This window comes from Lynx canadensis, chromosome E1 (genome assembly GCF_007474595.2).
Source record: "Lynx canadensis isolate LIC74 chromosome E1, mLynCan4.pri.v2, whole genome shotgun sequence".
Classification (NCBI taxonomy): domain Eukaryota; kingdom Metazoa; phylum Chordata; class Mammalia; order Carnivora; family Felidae; genus Lynx; species Lynx canadensis.
The window spans coordinates 19550135-19571623 of record NC_044316.2 but is presented as its reverse complement, the minus strand read 5'-3'; the positions used below and the strand labels follow the sequence as shown (position 1 = coordinate 19571623).

At 42.2% G+C, this 21489-nt stretch overlaps 1 protein-coding gene across 2 annotated transcripts in view; it reads left to right on the top strand.

Annotated features, from left to right (window-relative positions):
* Nucleotides 1–1159: 1159 nt before the first annotated feature.
* CRLF3 (cytokine receptor like factor 3) overlaps nucleotides 1160–21489 on the top strand; it is a 43531-nt gene continuing 23201 nt past the window's right edge. For both annotated transcript variants that reach the window (XM_030295375.1, XM_030295374.1), the window contains exons 1-4: nucleotides 1160–1341; nucleotides 16507–16714; nucleotides 19661–19748; nucleotides 20240–20417. In XM_030295375.1, the coding sequence (XP_030151235.1) occupies nucleotides 1225–1341; nucleotides 16507–16714; nucleotides 19661–19748; nucleotides 20240–20417 (591 nt within the window). In that variant the 5' untranslated portion in view covers nucleotides 1160–1224. The remainder of the gene's footprint in view (nucleotides 1342–16506; nucleotides 16715–19660; nucleotides 19749–20239; nucleotides 20418–21489) is intronic.

The following is a 21489-nucleotide window of genomic DNA, read 5'->3' as shown; positions in this document are numbered from 1 at the left end:
CTCCAAGACCTATATACCTTTCCTTACTTAATTCTGTCCTACCTAGGATGCCTTTCCACACCCCTTTTGCTTAGTTCATACCTTGATTCATTCCACAGATATTTGTTGAGTATTTACTAAGTGCCCAACTTCCTCACCTTCAAGATAAAGCTAATTTCCCATTTTCTCCAGAAGGGCTCCCCTTTTCTAAATTTCTCTAGTTCCAAGTGTCATTAACCTAGCACAAAACACGGTGGTAGAAAGAGCTTTATTCTGGTCAGAAAAACTGCGATCTAGCCTTTATCACAGTCTCGTTGTGTAACCTTCAGCAAAACCCGTTCTGTCTGTTCTCTTTCCTGGCCGAGGCAACTTTCAGCTCTAACATCCATGGCCAGGGGTCAGGAAACTACGGCCCACGGCCAAATCTGACCCACCGCCTATTTTTGTAGGGCCCCTTGGCGAAGAATGATTTTTATTTTTAAATAGCTGAGAAATGATGCAAAGAATACTTTGTGACACGTGAAAATTATGTGAGGTTCAAATCTGTATCCATAAGGTTTAATGTGCACACGATCACGCCCATTTACTCACGATGTTGCAAGAGACGCGGTGGCCCGCCAAGCTCCCAATTTTTACTACTTGCCCCTTACTGAAAAGGCTTGCTTACACCCATCTTGGCCGCTGCTCATCGCCTTGGCTCCCTCATTAGTCTGCGAGCTTCTGGACGGTGGGGCTCTCGTCTGACCCTCTGAGCGTGGTGCCTGGTTCATAGTAAGCCGCTGCAGGGACGCTCCTTTGCTTAGGAGGTAGGACAAGGACGATTTAAGAGCCATCTGGGCTGAAATCTCGAGAAAGTTGATTTCCCTCTCAGCCCGTCTCTTCCTTCGTGAAATGGAGACACAAAGGGGGGCTGGCAGGGAGGCCAGAATGAGATAAGATGTGGAAAGCACCCCGCGAAGTGTCCTTACTAATCCTTCCCTGACCCCACGCGTGTCTGGAGGAAGCACCACAGCCAGGGGCTGCGCGTGCACGCGGTCATTGCGCGGTGCGACTGGAGGCGGGCGGCGCTGGGACCCGGAGGCGGGTCGCGCCGGGCGCCGGCGCGGCTGTCAATCAAGGCGGCCGTGGGGCGGGGCGGGGCGGCGCTTCCGCCTGCGCGTGGTCGCGCGGGGCCGCTCGCCGGCGCCCGGTTCAGTGGGGAAACCGCGCCCGCAGCCGCCGGCCGCGCGGCCGGACGAGGGGGCGATGGAGCTGGAGCCGGAGCAGCTGCTGCAGGAGGCCCGCGAGAACGTGGAGGCGGCGCAGAGCTACCGGCGGGAGCTGGGCCAGAGGCTGCAGGGGCTGCGGGAGGCGCAGAGGCAGGTCGGAGGGCCGCGCCCGTAGGGGCGCCGAGGGCCCCGGGGAGGGCTCGGGGTGCCCGGCGGGTGGGTGGAGGCCAGGAGGGACGGAGGGGCGCGAGTGTCCGAAAACTCTGAAGGGAGAAGGGAGGGGGCTCTGAAGGTGCGGGAGGCCCAGCAGGGTCTGGGAACGAGGGAGGTGGGTGCTGCCGGGGGGGTGGGGTGCGGTAGTGGGGAGTCTTAAGGGGAAGAGACAACTTTGGGGGATCGCGGGAGAGTGTGAGGAGCGTTCCCTAAACCCTGTGGTGGCGGTGTTGGGGATAGGGGTGGGGTCCGAGGTTGGGGAGAGGGAGAGCAGAGCAAAACCCGAGGGCGTCACAGAGGAGAGGGCAGTGAGGACCGTGGAGCGCTGGGGGAGGTGGGGATTCTTTGGGAAAACCTGTCATGGGGATGGAGACTGATTTTAGAGAGCCTGGGGAGGATATTGGAAGGGGAGGATTGAAGACACAGAGACAGAGGATGATTGAGAAGCAATTGAGTTAACACCAAATGAATGGGATTAGTAGTACTTAATGTCTCATATAACCTTGGATGCATTAAAAAAAAAAAAGCCTTTAGCAGAACGCTATTCTATATGGTTTAGAATTTAAGGCGGAGTTATGTTGGAAGGGCAAAAGGAGATCAGAATACTTGAAGGAAAGAATACAAAAGTGTAGGGAAATGGAAAAACAGATTTAAAGAAAGGAGTGCTGAAAGGCGAAGCTAAATATACTTTCAAGTGACAGTTTTATCTGTTCAATGGGGACATGGTTATCAAAGATAAAGGAACACCCTGGAACATAGAAGATACAACCCACTGCCAATGTGTTACTAGGACAGATAATCCTCAAGCTACTAGTCACGCAGGTCCTTAGTAAATGCTGTGTGAGTGAATGGGTTCCATCTGAGTGGAATCATTTGGGTGAATGGGATTTTTCTACATCACACTTGATATTAATCTATATTGTTATCCTAGTAACTCCCATGCTGCGCAGAATCTGAAAATGTACAACTGGTAAAAAGTGCTATGATAACAATGCCTTTGGATATTTCCTCACTACGGATATTCAACATACTCTAGGTTTTATATATATTTTAAAACCTTGTAGGGGCTCCTGGGTGGCTCAGTCGGTTAAGCATCCAACTCTTGATCTTAGCTCAGGCTATGATCTCAGGGGTTCCTGTGGGTTCGAGCCCCATGGTGGGATTCTGTTTGGGGTTCTGTCTCTCCTTCTCTCTGCCCCTCCCCTTCTTCTCTCTCTCTCTCAAATAAACTTTAAAAAACAACAACAAAAAACAAATAAACCTTATAGAGCTCCTGTAGGCCAGGCATTATTTGTAGCCTAGTAGTAAAACTGGGAGCAAAATTTAGATATGGTTTCACCAGTCTGGTGAATGCTTTTTATGGCCTTCCAATGCATTCATCTTGATTTCCACTTGAAAACATCTGCCTTATTCCTTCTGCTATTTTGAAATAGAGGTTCATTGTTTTGAAAGAGATTAAAGTGTCTCTCTTATTATTTGACTAATGTTTAAGCCAGTTAAGATATCTTATATATGAGCAGGACTTTTGTTTAACTCATCTGCAACTAAGAAACAGTAGTGTTGACGCTAAAAGAATGAGTTTAGCACCTGGGAGTAGTACTTACTAATTTCTTGTGTAATATTGAATTCACTTAACAAATTTAGTATGATCCCATTCTGATTGGGTTAGAATTCAGTTTCCAGGCCTATATTCTTTTAATTTTTATATCCAATCATTTAAATACAGGACATACTTTCCTGCAATTTGGTGTAGTTCAGTATGGGTTTTTGTTTTGTTTTTTGAGGCCCATTGTGTCAGACTTGAGACAGAAAACACCAAGAGAACATCCATCACAGGTTCCTGGTGACGCTGCCTTCTGACTAGACTAATAGCGTAGTTTTCTCTCTTGTGAACTGGAATGTGTTTTGTGCCAGTCCCAGTTACAAGGCGTCTCCCCTCAAAGCTAATTCTAGTGGACTGTATATGTTTGGGTTTGTAGAATAAGCCCTCTGTCAACTTGCATTTTAAGGAAAGTCTGTGTTACAAAAATGTTATCAAAATAAGCAGCTGCTTTTGTTTAGTGGCTAGGGTATTTTTAGGGTCCCAGTCATTTTCAGAATAACTACATAATATTTGGCTTTTTAAAAATTTTTTTTTTTCAACGTTTATTTATTTTTGGGACAGAGAGAGACAGAGCATGAACGGGGGAGGGCCACAGAGAGAGGGAGACACAGAATCGGAAACAGGCTCCAGGCTCCGAGCCATCAGCCCAGAGCCTGACGCGGGGCTCGAACTCACGGACTGCGAGATCGTGACCTGGCTGAAGTCGGACGCTTAACCGACTGCGCCACCCAGGCGCCCCATATTTGGCTTTTTAGTCAAAGATTTTGTATGGGGGAAGGATGAGCACAGAGGAGAGATCCTCCCCTTTGTGTATATTTTTTTATTCATTGGTTTTGTTTCCTTTTGGTGTATGATTTTTTATTGATATATAATTTACATACCATAAAATTCATGCCTTAAAATGTACAATTCAGCATTTTTTAGTATATTTGCAAAGTTGTGCAACCATCACCACTAATTCCAGAACATTTTCATCACCCCAAAAAGAAATCTTCTCCCTGTGAGGTATCACTCCCTCTGTCCCTGACAGCCAGTAAACTACTTTCTCTATTTGGATTTGCCTCTTCAGAACATTTCGTGTGGATGGAATCATACAGTATGTGGCCCCTTGTGACTGGCTTCTTTGACTTAGCACAGTGTTTACAAGGTTCATCCTTGTGGTAGCACGTTATCGATACTTCAATCCTTTTTATGGCTGAATAACATTTGTTGCGTGGATATACCACATTTTAGTTATACATTCATCAATTGATAGATACTTGGATTGCTTTCACTTTTTGGCTATTATGAATACTGTTGCTGTGAACATTCATGTACAGGTTTTTATGTGGATACATGGTCAGTTCTTTCAGTATATACTTAGGAATTGCTGGGCTGTATGGTAACCCTTTGCTTAACACACTTTTGAGCACTTTTTATTTTTTCTTTTGTTTCTTACCCTTTAAAAATCTCTCACGAAGGGGTGCCTGGGTGGCTCAGTCGGTTAAGCATCTGACTTGCGGCTCAGGTCATGATCTCACAGTTTGTGAGTTCGAGCCCCATGTCAGCCTTGCTGTTATTATCAGTGGAGAGTCCTGTTGTATCCTCTGACCCTCTTTCTCTCTGCCCCTCCCCTCTCTCTCTCTCAAAAATAAATTAAAACATAACAAAAAAAAATGTCTTACGAAGTTTGTCTCATGTTAAGAAATCATGTCTATGAAAATCTAGAAGGAAGAAGAGTAAAAATATTTTGTTATTCTGTCAGAAACAACTGCCAGCATGTAGCAGTTTCTCCTCTTGTGGTTAGTTTAGGCCCTACCCTCTGTCTTTACAGAAAAGGAAGTTCTGTGTAGGAATGCACGGGTACTCTATAACTCTTGCTGTTTAAATAAGTTAAAGACTAGAGAGGTATGTTCATTGTCTTCAGGAAATCAGATGATGTTTACAGCCAGCCTGGCCTAACTGATGTTGAAATCATTAAGAATAATTCTCTATAGTTCCCTGGAATCCTTGGTACTAAGATGTAAATGCCAGAGAAATTAACTCCCACTCTCCTTAAATACTCATTTGTTCATTCATCAGTAAATATTTATTAGGTGCCTGCTGTGGCTCAGAGATACTTCTAGGTCTTAGAAATACTGTGGCTAGGGAAACAGACTAGTGCTCTCATGGATTTACTCTTCCCTTTGTTGGTGGGTCTTGGGACTGTTACCCCTAAAAACAAAACAAATACGAAACACCTAAATCCGTGTGTATTCATTTTCAGATTTCACTTCCATTGTGTTTTTCCTCACTTGTTTATTTCTGCAGGGTTGGTTTTCCTGCTTGTTGTAAGTAGAGATAGCTGATCAAGATGTCACATAGTGATGTCATCTGGCCAGTCAGATGTGCCTCACAGAGTGACACTGCCTTGATGACATTGCCACTGTCTGGGGCCTGGTCCTTAAGCTTTGCAGGTCCAGAAACTCCATCGTTGTATGTGATAAAGGGGGATGGATTAGTTTGAGGTACGGGAGGGGCCTACAGTGAGAAATACCAATTTTCTAGCCTGTGTACAGTTATAATGCATGCTAGAAAGTGAACATGTTGGCCTTCATATACCTTTTTTTTTTTTTTTTTTTTTTTTTTAAGATTGATTTGTTTGTTTAAGTAATCTGTGACCTCGGGGTTGAACACAAGACCCTGAGATCAGGAGTTAGTTGTGCTCTGTTCTACTGACTGAGCCAGCCAGGCATCCCCTTCATGTGCCTTTTGGTATGATTCAGTGTCTCTTGGGGCATTGATGAAAGCAAGTCTCTGTTCTTTGAGAATAGAGGGCCAGATCTTGTTACCTAATTAAGATACTCTGGTGAGGACCCTGCATAGCTCTGGACAGTGGTGTCCTTTGTTTTTTTAATGTTTGTTTATTTTTGAGAAAGACAAAGAGCCTGAGTGGATGAGGTCAGAGAGAGGGGAACGGAGGATCCCAAGTAGTCTCCACGCTGACAGCAGCAAGCCTGATGCAGGGCTCGAACTCACGAAATGTGAGATAACAGCCTGAGCCAAAGTCAGAGACTCAACCGACTGAGCCACCCAGGCGCCCCACAGTGGTGTCCTTTTGATCCTCGCTACCACAGATGTGGTTCTTGACCTGAGAGCTTATGAAGAATATAGCAATCAGGCCCTGCCCAGACCTACTGAATCATAATCTGTACTTGCACAAGATTGTCAGGTATGATATGCATGCACATTAAAAATTGAGGCATACTCCCCTCTCGGGGCTCCATTCCAAGACTGTGGGATCATGACCTGAACTGAAATCAAGACTCAGACACTGAACCAACTGAGCCAACCAGGCACCCCGAGCCCTCTACTGATTTTCCTAGTTTAAACCCATAGGTGTGTTGTTAAAAATTGCTGTCCTTTATCCTCAAGGTTAAAACATTGTTTGAGGGGAGGCTGGCTGGCTTAGCTGGTAGGGCATGTGAACTTGATCTTGGGTTTCTGAATTTGAGCCCTGCATTGGTTGTAGAGCCTACTTTAAAAAAACAACAAAACAAAACAAACATCGAGATAGCATAGGTTTGTTAATTTAAAAAAAAAAAAATTTTTAAGTTTGTTTATTTTTGAGAGATAGAGAGGGCACAAGCCAGGGAGGGGCAGAGAGAGACGGAGACAGAATCTGAAGCAGGCTCCAGGCTCTGAGCTGTCAGTTCAGATAATTTTTTGATTTAACTAGCAGTCTTGATATTCTTAATGCATAATACCATGTCCTCTATAGATCATTATTTCCACAGGGTTTGAAAACGCATAGCATACTAAAGACTGGGACAGATCTAGAACTCAGTGGGGAGGAAAAAGTCATTTCAGAAAAGCAGGGCAGGAAGTCTTTAGTAGCTTAGCAAAGAAAAGAAAGCTATCATTGCTTCTTTTATCTCCCACTTCCCCTTCTGTTACCCATTTTCAAAACAGTCCAAAACTCTGACTGAAAATGATGTTACTACAGTAGTAGTGATCATAGTGTCCTAAGAAAAGGTTAAATCTAGAGCTGGGGAAAACCAAGAACAGATGAACTAATTTTAAAATAACCTATAATTCTACTACTTACAGTCAACCACTGTTAACATTTTGGTGTATCCTTCTAGGCATATTATTTTGCAAAACTGAGAGACTACTGTATATACAACTTCATATTCATTTTTTTTTCCTTTTGGTTAGTTTTATATGGAACATTTAGCAACTTAGGGAGCATTTGTTGGTAGGCTAAAGCTGTATTGACGTAGGTATGCCAGAATACTGGAAGTGACGCTCTAGAAGCAAAACTAACCAACAGCCAAGGGGGAAGAAAAAAGCTGCACACATATTTGTGTGCAAAAGACCACGTGTTTACATTGGCTTTCAAACATATTTTCTCAATTCTTTTCACACATTTAAAAAAAAATTTTTTTTTCTTACGTTTCTTTATTTTTGAGAGGCAGAAAGAGACAGAGTGTAAGTGGGGGAGGGGTAGAGAGAGAGAGAGAGAGGGAAACAGAATCCGAAGCAGGCTCCAGGCTCTGAGCTGTCAGCACAGAGCCTGACGCGGGGCTCGAACTCACGGACCACGAGATCATGACCTGAGCCAAAGTTGGATGCTTAACCAACTGAGCCACCGAGATGCCCCAACAAGTTGTTTTTAAACATGGCACTCTGAAGGCACCTGGGTGGCTTAGTTGTTTAAGCATCCGGCTCTTGATTTCAGCCTAGGTCATAATCTTATGGTTCATGGGATCAAGCCCCAGGTCAGGCCCTGCACTAAGCATGGAGCCTACTTAAGATCCTTTCTCTCCTGCTACCCTGCTCGCTCTCTCACTCTCTAAAATAAAATTAAAAAAATAAAATAAAGCATGCCTTCTGAATCAACAATGTTAAAATCAGTGATGTTAATTACAGAGTGTGTGAATGTCACAGAGGTGCCCAGGTTTTCTCTGTGTAGATGTTGTTTTCGGTGTAAATGTAGTGTATGTATAATTTTGATAGAGAAAAACTACTTATTGCTATAAATCTGGTTAATCTGGCTAATTTATGATCTAAAAAGTCAACCAAATGTAGGACAGGCTTTTATTGAGGGTTATCAATATTTGCAGTTATTTTACTTTGCTAGCATTTGCTCCTATTAGCCATGAGACCTTGAGAAACTTTTTTTTTAATATATATATATTTAATATTTATTCTTTTTTTTTTTTTTCTTTCCAAGAGAGACAGAATCCGAAGCAGGCTCTGGGCTCTGAGCTGTCAGCACAGAGCCTGATGCAGGGCTTGAACCCATGAACCACAAGGTCATGACCTGAGCCAGAGTTGGACACTTAGACTGAGCCACCCAGGCGCCCCGAGAAGCTTATCTTTTCTGATCCTCACTTTTCTTATCTGTATGGTGAGGATAAAGATAGTACCTACTTTGCTTGGCCAATGTGGGAATTCAAATGAGCAATGTATTTAAATTGCTTAGCACAATGCCTGGGACATATAAAGCACTTCATAAATATTAGCCATAATAATAATACCACTGAATATTATTGTTATTCAAGGAGACATTCCCTGCTTCTTCAAATGTCTCCTACTGTGTTTCCCAGCAGAATGCTGTTTTTGAGTGTAGATGGCAGTTTGTGGCCATCCCACTTACGTAAGAACTTAATACATTTTATTATAGTTACGTGTGCATGCAACTATCTCTTTTACCAGAATGACAGTTTTTTTGAGGTCAGGCCCATGCTTTATTCATCTTTATAACCCCAGCTCCTGGCACATATTAGACTTCAATAAATGCTGAATAAGTGCCTTTATGAATGATGTGGGTGTAATTTTGCAGACATTCTTTTTAGATTATTCATGGTCTTGATTCATTAATGCAGATAATCAAGAATTAAATTTGTGTTATCATACAGTTTGGTTATTTGTTGTTACATAATAAACTATGCCTAAGTGTAACGGCTTAAAAAACAATCTTATTTGCTTACTGTTCTGGGGATTGACTGGGACTGGGGTGGGCACTTCTTCCAGTTTTGCTGGCGACACTCGTGTAATTGCAGTCAGATGGTAGCTAAGACTGGAAAGTTCAAGAAAGAACGTTCACTTACCTGTTAGGAGCCTTAGTGGCAGTGGGACTCAGTTGGAATGCTGTCATGGCTGGGCCTGGATGCTAGTCTCCCTCTCTCCTCCCTTCCTTCCCGCTTCTCTCCTCTTTCCACTCTTTACAAAGGAGTGGCTCAAGACCCTCAAAAGTGCAGAAGCAGCAGTTGTCAGAGCTTCTAAAGGCTGAGACCTGAAACTGACACAGCTTTAGTTCCACTGTGCACTTATGCCTGCAAGTGCATGTCACAGCCCAGCCCGTACTCTCGGGGACTGAACAAAGATAGAGTATCAGGACGTGTGGTTCTTGGTTCCCTGGGGACCACTAATAAATGTTTCTGAATGTTCTCAAATAGATATTAAAAAAAAAAAAAAAGCGCCTAACTCTAAGAGAGGCAAGGAGGAAATGTAGCGGCACTTATGAGTCCGTAAGTGAGTCATGCAATTCAAATTCTCTGTCACTTTACTCGCTTTGTGATGTGGACATGTTTATCTCTCTGACTCCACTATGATACTTATCTGCAGATGCTTTCTTCACAGGGTTGTGGTAGCATTTAAATGAGACCATGGCTGTAAGTACCTGGCACACAGTAGGTGTTCAGCAGATGATCGCTGTTGTTGCTGTATTATTATTGCCATCATCATTATTATTTTCAGTGACTGATATCTTGGTGTCCGTGCAAAGACAAGTGGCTGATGCAGTACATTTCACATGAATTGAGAAGAAACATTGTGGTTAGCTTTTCCAATTCCAGTGGACTATTTTATATCTTATTTTTGATCGTTATGTTCTTCAGCTAAGTGTTCAAAGCCAGTCCCTAATTTTAAAATAATTTTGGGGTGCCTGGTTGGCCTAGTCAGTGGAACATGTTTCCTCAGTCTGAGGATTGTGAGTTCAAGCCCCATGTTGGGTGTAGAAATTACTTAAAAATAAAACCTTTTAGGGGCGCCTGGGTGGCTCAGTCGGTTAAGCGTCCGACTCCGGCTCAGGTCACGATCTCACGGTCCGTGAGTTCGAGCCCCGCGTCGGGCTCTGGGCTGATGGCTCAGAGCCTGGAGCCTGTTTCCAATTCTGTGTCTCCCTCTCTCTCTGCCCCTCCCCCATTCATGCTCTGTCTCTGTCTCAAAAATAAATAAAAACGTTAAAAAAAAAAAAATTAAAAAAAAAAATAAAACCTTTTAAAAAAATAACAAAAGAGTTTTAGTTGCTTGTTTGTTAATTGGGAAACTAAACTTGGAGGATAAAAATTATTTTCTTCTATAAAGTCAAAATTGTTTTAGAGGAGATGGAGGAGATTTCAATTTCTTAATTTTCTGAAATATGCTATTATATTTATTATATCATATTGTTTTACATTATATTGATGTAGCAACTGTATATTGCCACTGAAGACCACAGATGTTTTAAGTCGCATTCTACATAGGTTTTATAACCTTTTTAGTATCTAAACTCATGAGGAAAATATATCAGTCTCTGTTATCTTGGAGGGCTATGAAGTATGCATTTACTAGGCTTTTGCAAGCCTTAGTATTGATACGTAAACTTGATGACTTTTTGGCATTTTGTGAACTCATCCTCATGTTAAAACATTAAAAATACAGTTGCTTGGTGGAGTCTGGGTGGCTCAGTTGGTTGAGTGTCCTGCTCTTGGTTTTGGCTTAGGTCATGATCTCACGGTTTGTGAGTTCAAGCCCTGAGTTAGGCTCTGGGCTGACAGTGCAAAGCCTGCTTGGCATTCTCTGTCTCTTCCTCTCTCTCTCTCTGCCCCTCCCCTGCTTGCATTCTCTCTCTCTCTCTCTCTCTCTCTCTCAAAAATAAATAAACTTGAAAAAAAAATCACAGTTGCTTAGGGGACACTCAATTAAGCATTCAACTTGATCTTAGCTCATGTCTTGATCTCAGGGTTGTGAGTTCAAGCCCTGGTTGGGCTCTGTGCTGGGTGTGAAACCTAGTTAAAAAAAATTTTTTTTTTAATTTTTATTAAAAAAAAATTTTTTTTTTTTTTACATTTATTTATTTTGAGAGACAGGACACTAGTCGGGGAGGGATAGAGAGAGAGGGAGACACAGAATCCGAAGCAGGCTCCAGGCTCTGAGCCATCAGCACAGAGCCCGATGTGGGGCTCGAACTCAAGAACCATGACATCATGACCTGAGCTGAAGTCAGACGCTTAACTGACTGAGCCACCCCGGCGCCTCCCCCCCCCCCCCCCCCAGTTTAAGGATTAGATTAAAGGATTAGATTAAACTGCAGTAGAAACTTTGTAAGTAAACTTTAATGGTCTGTTACAGTAGAGGTTTGATGGAAAATTGGTTTGGAATATTATTAATCAGCATAAACAGTGTATATGACAACTTCCTTTTTGAGACCTTGAGTTGCTTATCATTTGTATTCTATTTAAATGTACTTTGTTACTACCACAGTTGTTTTGCCCTAGAATGGCTAGGTAGAATTTGGGGGCTGTTTGGTAGTCTACCATGATTCTTTTTTTTTTTTTTTTTTTTAATTTTATTTTTTTTTTAATTTTTTTTTTTTTTTCAACGTTTATTTATTTTTGGGACAGAGAGAGACAGAGCATGAATGGGGGAGGGGCAGAGAGAGAGGGAGACACAGAATCGGAAACAGGCTCCAGGCTCTGAGCCATCAGCCCAGAGCCCGATGCGGGGCTCGAACTCACGGACCGCGAGATCGTGACCTGGCTGAAGTCGGACGCCTAACCGACTGCGCCACCCAGGCGCCCCCTTTTTTTTTTTTTTTTAATTTTAGAAAGAGAACATGAGAGCTGAAGAGAGGAGCTGGATGGAGTGAGGGGCGTTGGGAATCTCAAGCAGGCTCCATGCTGAATGTGGAGCCCCATGTGGGGCTGGATCTCACAACCCTGGGATTGTGACACAAGCTGAAATCATGAGTCTGATGCTCAGGGCACCTGGGTGGCTCAGTCGGTTAAGGGTCTGACTTCAGCTCAGGTCATGATTTCACAGTTTGTGAGTTCAAGCCCTCATTGGGCTTGGTGCTGGCGGCTCAGAGCCTGGAGCCTGTTTCAGATTCTGTGTCTTCCTCTCTCTCTCTGCCCCTCCCCCGCTCATACTCCGTGTCTGTCTCTCTAAAAAATAAATACACATTAAAAAAAAAAAAAAAGAGTCTGATGCTCAACCAACTGAGCCACCCAGGGCCCCCAACCACACGATTCTTTATGCAAGGATAAGAAATACAGGGGAGCCTGGGTTAAGCATCCGACTTTGGCTCAGGTCATGATCTTGCAGTTGGTGAGCTTGAGCCCTGTGCTGACAGCTTGGCTCTGTGCTGACAGCTTGGAGCCTGGAGTGTTTTCAGATTCTGTATGTGTCTCTCTCTCTCCCTCTCTCTCTCTCTCTCTCTCTCTCTCTCTCTCTCTCTGCCCCTCCCCCGCTTGCACTCTGTCTCTGTCTCTCTCAGAAATAAATAAACATTAAAAAGAAAAAAAAGGATAAATACATGTTATAGCAGGAAGTGTTTTTAGTCAGTACATAATTTATAGGTTTACCTGGGAACTCCTGAAAATGGGAAAAGTGGAAAGACCATGGTCCTTGGAGTCAGACTGTTTCTGGCACCATGAAGCCTTGGGAAAGTTATTTGATTTCTTCAAGATTCACCCTCTTCAGTGTAAACCATGGAGACCCACTTGTTAGAGTCATTGTGAAGTTAATGAGCTAACGGTGAACACGTTGGACCATGGTAACACGTCAAATAAGAAGAAACCACTCAGCAGTCAAGTCTGTGTTGTTTAGTTTCATAAAGCCAAGCAAATGAACTTGATTAGTTACATGATTGGATAAAAGGTGACTGTGGCTTAAATTATGAACTGTTTCAAGGGTGCTGCGTGGCTCAGTCCATTGAACATCTGACTCTTGATTTTGTGCAGGTCCTGATCCCAGGGTTGTGGGGTTGAGCCCCCCCATTGGGCTCTGCGCTGAGCATGGAACCTGCTCGGAATTCTCTCTTCCCCTTCTCTGCCCCTCTCCCCCACTTGGGCCCTCGCTCTCTCTCTGTCTCTTTCGAAAAAAAAAAAGGGGGGGGAACCATTTTGTGGAGAAGAAAATAATGCCAAGGTAGTATCAGGTCTGAAACGGCAATGATTGGGATTCTGTGAACAAAAGGGACCACACTTACAATGGAAGCTTAGGAAGTAGATTTGGAAGTGGAGTCTCCCCTCCCTGGCCCTCTCACTGCTTTATGTTCACATACTTCCTTTTTTTTTCCCCCCTCTGAGGTTCTGAAGTAAAAACAAAACATATTTGGCCTCTGAAACAGTTGAAGGAGCTTTTGAATTCTTTCTAAAGAGGAAATTGACTTTACCTAACCAATGCACTTCCTGTGTGTGCAGTATCCGTTAAAGAGTGAGACAGGACCTCATTGGTATACTTCTCAACTGCAGAATTTCCTCTTGGTGCTGGGAGTGTGAACTGTACTACAGGGTTTTGACATGTTATCTTCATTTATTTTGGAATCTGTAAGGTCTGTCATGATTCACCTAGGGATCTTGTTTAAAACGTAGGTTCTGATTCTGTGGTTCTTGGTGGGGCCTAAGAGTCTGCATTTCTTTCTTTCTTTTTTTTTTTTTTTTTAATGTTTTTATTTATTTTTGAGACAGAGAGAGACAGAGCATGAACGGGGGAGGGGCAGAGAGAGAGGGAGACACAGAATCCGAAACAGGCTCCAGGCTCTGAGCCACTACCACCAAGTCCGATGAGGGCTTGAACTCAAACTGTGAGATCATGACCTGAGCTGAAGTCGGACGCTTAACTGACTGAGCCACCCAGGCGCCCCAAGAGTCTGCATTTCTAACAGCATTCAGGTGATACATCAAAATCATAAGGCATTCTTTCCCTAGTTCCTTAAAAAAGGTCTTAAAAATGTACATGATTAACTTCATTTTTATTCAGCAACATTTATTTCCCTGGTGCTATGTATGTTAGGGCCTGAGTCTTAAAGATCCCACAGGTGACTCATGAAGCAAATCAAGTACATTTTGAATATGGCTCCCTCCCTTTTTTTTTTTTTTTTTTCTTCAACCTTGGCTTGGGCTAATTTCATAGAAGTTCCTTAGTAACTGCACAGACAGTGATCAACAAACTTAAATTAGAATCTCTCTTTTTCCTTTTAAAAAAAAAAATTTTTTTTTTTAATGTTTATTTATTTTTGAGACAGAGAGAGACATAGCATGAACGGGGGAGGGCCAGAGAGAGGAAGACACAGAATCTGAAGTAGGCTCCAGGCTCCTAGCTGTCAGCACAGAGCCCGACGCGGGGCTTGAACTCACGGACTGCGAGATCATGACCTGAGCTGAAGTCGGCTGCTCAACCGACTGAGCCACCCAGACGCCCAGAATCTCTCTTTTTCTTTCTTTTTTTTTTTTTTCAACGTTTATTTATTTTTGGGACAGAGAGAGACAGAGCATGAACGGGGGAGGGGCAGAGAGAGAGGGAGACACAGAATCGGAAACAGGCTCCAGGCTCCGAGCCATCAGCCCAGAGCCTGATGCAGGGCTCGAACTCCCGGACCGCGAGATCGTGACCTGGCTGAAGTCAGACGCTTAACCGACTGCGCTACCCAGGCGCCCCGAATCTCTCTTTTTCTTTATGATTTAAGGAATTCTTTGGGGTCCCTGGGTGGCTCAGTTGGTTAAACTTCTGACTTTGGCACAGGTCATGATCTCGCAGTCTGTGAGCTTGAGTCTGGCATCAGGCTCTGTGCTGACAGCTCAGAGCCTGGAGCCTGCTTCAGATTCTGTGTCTCCCTCTCTCTCTGCCCCTCCCCTGCTCATGCTCTGTCTCTCTCTGTCTCCAAAAATGAATAAACATTAAAAAAAAAATTAAAAAAAAAAAAGGAATTCATTCACTTCACACATACTATTGTAAGTTAAATTAATGTTGGAAGGAGAAAAAATTATTTCCATGATCCTTCCACTTCATCTAATCGTCAGACTGTCCCTGTATTTTCCTCCCTGTATTTCTTTGTACTCTTTGAGCATAGGCATCTTTTGTTTTTACATGGTTGTGAATATTTCTGGAAAACAATTTTGTATTCTGCTTTTTAAATTTAGTATTAGAGAATAAACGGAAACTTTTTAAATTTCTGTTAACTGTTAAAGTCGTATGCTTTGTGGATTTTCTTGGACTTCAAATGCTCTTGCAAAGATAAAGTTAGCAAAAGGGTTAGAGTATAAATGTAATAATGTCATTATGAAACTAATATCTGCAAAGTAAGTATGTGTTTGCTTTAATTCAACTTTTTGGCTTTTGTTAGAATTTTCCTGTTAAGTGGGAGTGAATTGTGTGTTATCCATATTCTTAAAAAAAAAAAAAATCTTGTATCTGTATAGACAACTGGTTTGTTTTCAAAATATGTCTGAGCTGTAAAGATTTCCCTGCCCTACCTCCCAGAACAGCAGCCCTTACTCTGGGCTCTGTGGACCTGAGGGCAGTGTTTCTCAGAGTCTGGGCTGCAGAATCACAGGTGTGCTTGTGAAACATGAGAACTGTATCCATATACCCCTTTACCCTTCTCGAAGGTTCTGAATCATTAGGTCTGGGATGGAGCCCTACAGTCTAAATTATAACAGGCAGCCTACATGATTCTTCTGCAAACCAAGTTTCAGAATTACTGTTTCAGGCAAGCCATGGTTGAAATTTGAGGGAATTTGTAGCTTTGAAATTGAATTAATTTCTTTAGGGTACGTATTCTTCATTTTACTGGGAAGAGGGTCTATAAACCTCTTGTTGAGATTTGCGAAGAGGAACGCGACTCAGAAAGGATGAAAGCGTTGTCCCAGAGGTGTGTTTTCATGAACATTCTCTGCCTTCTGTGAGCCTCTTTGAATTCTGAATAAATTCTTAGTTTTACCACAATGAGGGCATTTTATCCATTAGGTAATTAAAAAAATATATTAATTGCCTTCTAATCTACCTTTTATTTACTACTTTTCAGTAAAATGAACCTTAATCCCCTCCTAATTTAAAATTTTTTTGTACTGAAACATACTGTTGCCAAGAACTACTTTGTGTAGATAATAATACTTTCTAACATTTTTTGGGAACATCAGTGTGCCAGTTATTTTACCAAGTGTAATACATAGATTATTTTTATTTAATCCTTACAGCAACTCCATGAGGTAAGCATTACATTGATTTGACAATTAAGGAAATTGAGGTGTAGAGTGCTTAATTAACGTGACCAAAATCGACGGGGTTTGTGAACGATGGAACCAGGATTTGAGCCCATTCAGTTTTACCTGAAGGCCAGTTTTATGCATTTCTGCAAGTTTGTGCAAATCAGTCACATTTGATTTATCAAGAAATGGAAGATGGTTGTTGTGTAGTGCCTTGAGATTTTGAGTGATGCCTGCCCATGTATTAGCCTATTCAGAGATTCTAAGTTTTTATGTTCTTCCTTTTCAGATCAAAGAGAGTGCATCCCAGACCAGAGATGTCCTCAAACAGCATTTTAATGACTTAAAGGGAACCCTTGGGAAGCTCCTGGATGAGCGATTGGTGACCCTTCTGCAAGAGGTGGACGCCATTGAACAGGAGACCATTAAACCTCTAGATGATTGCCAGAAACTCATAGAGCACGGAGTTCATACCGCAGAGGACTTAGTCCAAGAAGGTGGGAGTCCAGGGAGCCTGTTAAGTGTGGCACATTCAGATTGGCACTTTGTCGATTTCTCAGGGTACCAACAGGCTTCTTGCCATCTGTGGGGTGCTTAGAATGTTCCTGCCTTAGGATGGTTTGTAATATAGGACAGCAGATACTGTGAGGTATCCCAGGGTGAGTGCAGTTAAAGTGTTAATTATAATTATTTACAAAACAAGGAGTAAAGGGTTTTTCTCAAATGGTTCTATGATAGGGTCTTACTCACTGTTAACACAGTGATTTTAAGGTCCTTTTGAGTCTATTTAAATGTTTTTCAGTGTTCAAATAATTTAATTCCATTGTTAGTTTTAGAAGGTTACAAATTACGATCGGTGTTTACTCCTGAAATCGTAATAGTTTCATACCCATCTGTAGCCCATTATTGTGGTTAAAGCATGCCCAGATCTTGCCTTGCTACCTTCCCGTCTTCACACCCACCTTCCTCCCTTCACATACTTCTTTGTTGAGTGTATTAATTAAAAAGATCACAGTTCTGCCCTGTGGGGTTCACAGTACAGTGAGAGAGGCATACATGCTGAGAGCAATCTAAGACCCACAGGAGCACAGAAGGGAAAGCCCTTAACTCCGGGAGAGTGTAGGGTAGCTTTCTGTAGGAGGAGTTGCACAGAGGCTTGAAGGAATTCATTAAGCAGACAAAGGAAAAAAGGAGGTAACAGCACAATTTGAAGCAGAAGTAACATCACGAGTGAAGTGAATGGTGTATCAGGGATCTATTGAAGTATTTTAGGCAGCAGAGTTACACAATCAGATTTGAATTAAAAAAAAAACAGCAAAATGGTACTGCCTACAGTTTGGAGACTGTATTGGAGGTCATAAGACTGAGGTAAAAGAGGCCAATTAGGAAGTTGTAGCACTAATCCAGACAGGAAATGATGAAGGCAATGACAGGTAGAGATGATGTGGAGCTGATTTTAAGATTTTTCAGAAAGAGAATTGATGATTTTACTTGTCAGTGAGTGTTGATTACTGGTGATTGTCTGGATATTGGAGGATAAAGGGAAGGCCTTAGGATGACCAAAACCAGCCTGATTTTGGATTACCAGGTGAATTGTGCTGTTTATGGACATGAACAAAGGAGAAGGGTGGGCTTCACTGGGTAGTTGGGCATTCAGTATGGGGCAAGATGCCCAGAAGGTAGTTGGGAATGTGGCATGTGGCTTAGGAGAGACATCAGTATGGCAGTATGACAATTGATGGTGTATACATCGAGTCTGAATCCGTGAGAGTAAGTAAATCGTCAAGAGTTAGTGTACAATATTGAGAAGAGAGGGTGGCAGAGGGTAGACGGTGGGGGATGCCAGCATTTAAAGGACAGTTGAGGAAAAAGGAGCCAGAGGAGACTGAATACCACCCATTCTGCATTGAGTGCTGTGAATGGCATGAGATAAAAAGGGTGAGTGGCTAACAAGTCTGTCATTCCAACTGGAAATTCATCCCTTTGTGGTAACATTTAGAATGTGGTATTGGTATTATCTGTAGATGCTCATTACATTTTGTCTTCTCTTCAGTGAGAACTGCTTATTTGACACTGACCCTAGCAGTGCCTTTGAGAAAATGCTTCTTAGTGGGACCATAGAACGTCTTTCCCTGGAGGCTTTGCATTTGGAAACAAACCCAGAAGTAGTTCACAGGTCATCCATCACCCTGAGGACTGAGAAATGTTTTTATTTTAGAAAAGAAATCCTTTGAGGCACAAACTTGTTTGTTACAGCATCTGATGCTTAAATTTTTTTATATTTCAGAAATATTTTGAATTTCAATCTCTTCCTTTCAAGGGATAAAGACTTATTGATGGAATTTTGAGGACTTTCAGGCATTGTTCAATATGTCTCTGTTTTACTGTTGGTGAGGGAGAATGTCATGTTATTTGGTCCCCAAAAACTTGAGTCACTCCAGGGCACATTCAGATGGAAAGAGTCCCGGTACTGTTTCTTCGGGGTCCTGGAAGGACACAGAAGTTGTCTTTATATAGCTCCTCCTTTTTATTTTTCTGTGGAATACTTTTTTTTTAATGTTTGTTTATTTTTGAGAGAGAGAGTGTGTGTATGAAAGAGGGAGTGGCAGAGAGAGAGGGAGACAGAGGATCTGAAGCAGGTTCTGCGCTTGAGAGTACAGAGCCTGATGCGGGGCTCAAACTCACTGACCTCGAGATCATGACCTGAGCCAAAGTCAGACGCTTAACCGACTGAGCCACCCCAGATGCCCCTCTGTGGAATAATTTCTAATGTGTGATATTCTTTCAGGAAAATAGCTGTATCATTTGACTTTATAAGACCCCGTGCCCTATTCTTCTGTCAGGGTAAAACCTGTACTGGCTCCTATTGGAGTTCTGTAAGTCAAGATTCTGTAGGAGAGATGGCAGAAAGTACCTGCACCTTGTCCATTGCATAAAATTGGTTGACAAACTAGGGGCGCGTGGGTGGCTCAGTAGGTTGAGCATCCGACTTCGGCTCAGGTCATGATCTCGAGGTCAATGAGTTCGAGCCCCGCATCAGGCTCTGTGCTGACAGCTCAGAGCCTGGAGCCTGCTTCAGATTGTCTCCCTCTCTCTCTGCCCCTCCCCCACTCATACTCTGTCTCTCTCTATCTCTCAAAAATGAATAAACGTTTAAAAAGAATTATAAAAAAATTTTCGTTGATAAACAGTATTTCTTTGTTTAGAGCACATTTTTTCATTTCTGGCAAAATGTTAACCATCATGTACCCCTTTTCCTCATGAGCTTCACCTTAGAGTCACTTCTAAAATAGTTTCTACTTTTGCTTTTTGGGAATTTGACTCTGGAATCACTTAAGAATTGTTTGTAGGAAAACCAGAGACCCACCTTGACACGGGTTGTAGTGATTACTTTGTAACAGGACCGTTTTTCATTGTACTTGTTCTCTTATTCCTGATTGTAGGGGAGATCGCCATTCTGGGTGGTGTAGGAGAACAGAATGAAAAACTGTGGAACTTTACCAAAAAGGCCTCACACATTCAGTTGGACAGGTAAAGTAGTTAGTGCCTTCAGGATTTGGTTTTAAGCATTTAAACTGTCTGCTTTTTTTTCCCCTCCCTATTAAAGATTCTGAGTAAGTGTGATAGAGAATATAGATTTCAAGGTCCACTGCCCAATACCAGTATTAGTAGTATGAAATAGTTGTGATTGTAATTTTTGGTATAGTTTTATTGTAGATTTTCTTCAATTCTAATGTGTAAGAGAATTGTTAAATTTTAGATATTCTGCACATATTGAAACTGAGTACATTGGATCTTTCAGTATAAACTTGACAGTGGTGATCCTACCAATTTTCTATTTTGTTGGTTATATTTATCTGGGAAGAGAATCTTTATGTAACATCTTGCAAAGCCTCTGTTGCCATTGGCATTATTTCCTGGGGGCTTCAGCATCATTATAGTATGTGACTGATTGAAACTCTGCGTCATATTTTTAACTTCCAGTTAAAAGCCTCATAAACACATAAGCTTTGTTTCCTCAGCTTACCAGAAGTGCCTTTACTGGTTGATGTGCCTTGTTTATCTGCTCAGTTGGATGACTCAATTCTGAACATAGTGAAAGACCACATTTTCAAGCATGGAACGGTAGCATCTCGCCCACCGGTACAGATAGAAGAACTAATAGAGAAACCTGGAGGCATCATTGTTCGATGGTGTAAGGTATGTAATTAATTGTAGAAGTGGCTTCAACATTGTGGATTTGAGATTTGAGGGCCTTTAGGATGTTTTTTATTAATTACCTTTGAAGATTTTCTTCTCTTCACAAACAAAAGTCTCTTCGGCTTTACAATTAAAGTCACAGGGAACTTGAATGGAGGTAGCTCTTCCAGTTTGAGATAGTTTTGAAGATGCCTTTAAAAATCTCTGTATCACAACAGTATTTCCCATCACATATTTCCCAAACTTAACCCTTAGTGAGTTGAAGATCTCTCCCATTTCTGTTTATTACAAAAGTCAAAAGGTCGTACTGAATATTGATTGGGTGTCTGATATTTTCTGTTCCACGTTGAACTAATGTTTCTGAAATAAAGTTCTTAAAATGTGGTTTTTTCACATTCTCAGCATTGCTGAGAATTTTGTGTGTTAAATCATGTTATGTATATGAGTTACCATATATTTTTTTTAATTTTTAAAAAGAATTTTATTTTTGGGAGAGAGAGAGAGAGTGAGAGAGCATGGGAGGGTCAGAGAGAGAGAGGGAAAGAGAGAGAGAATCCCAGGCAGGCTCTGCACTGTTAGCACGGAACTGGGCTTGAACTGAGATCATGATCTGAGCCGAAATCAAGAGTTGGATGCTTAACTGACTAAGCCACAGGCGCCCCTGGACATGGTTTCTATCTAAAGTATGGTAACTTGGGGTGCTTGGGTGTCTCAGTTGGTTAAGCATCTGACTCTTGATTTCAGCTCAGTCATGATTTCACCGTTTGTGAGATCAAGCCCTAGATTGGGTTTGACATTGATAGCATGGAGCCTGCTTGGGATTCTCTCCCTTTCTCTGTTCCCCTCCCCTGCTTGTGCATGTGCGTGTGCTCTCCCTCTCTCAAAATAAATAAATAAACTTTAAAAAAAAAAAAAAAGAAACCATGTCTAAATGGGTCATAAGTGTCTTGGCTGTTGACAGATAAATACATCATTCAGAGTGGGTGCTCATATTCTGGAAATAATTTTCTTAAATGGGTTTTCTAATGAAGCCTTATTAATAGAAAAAAAATAGAGAGGTTTTTGTTCGTTC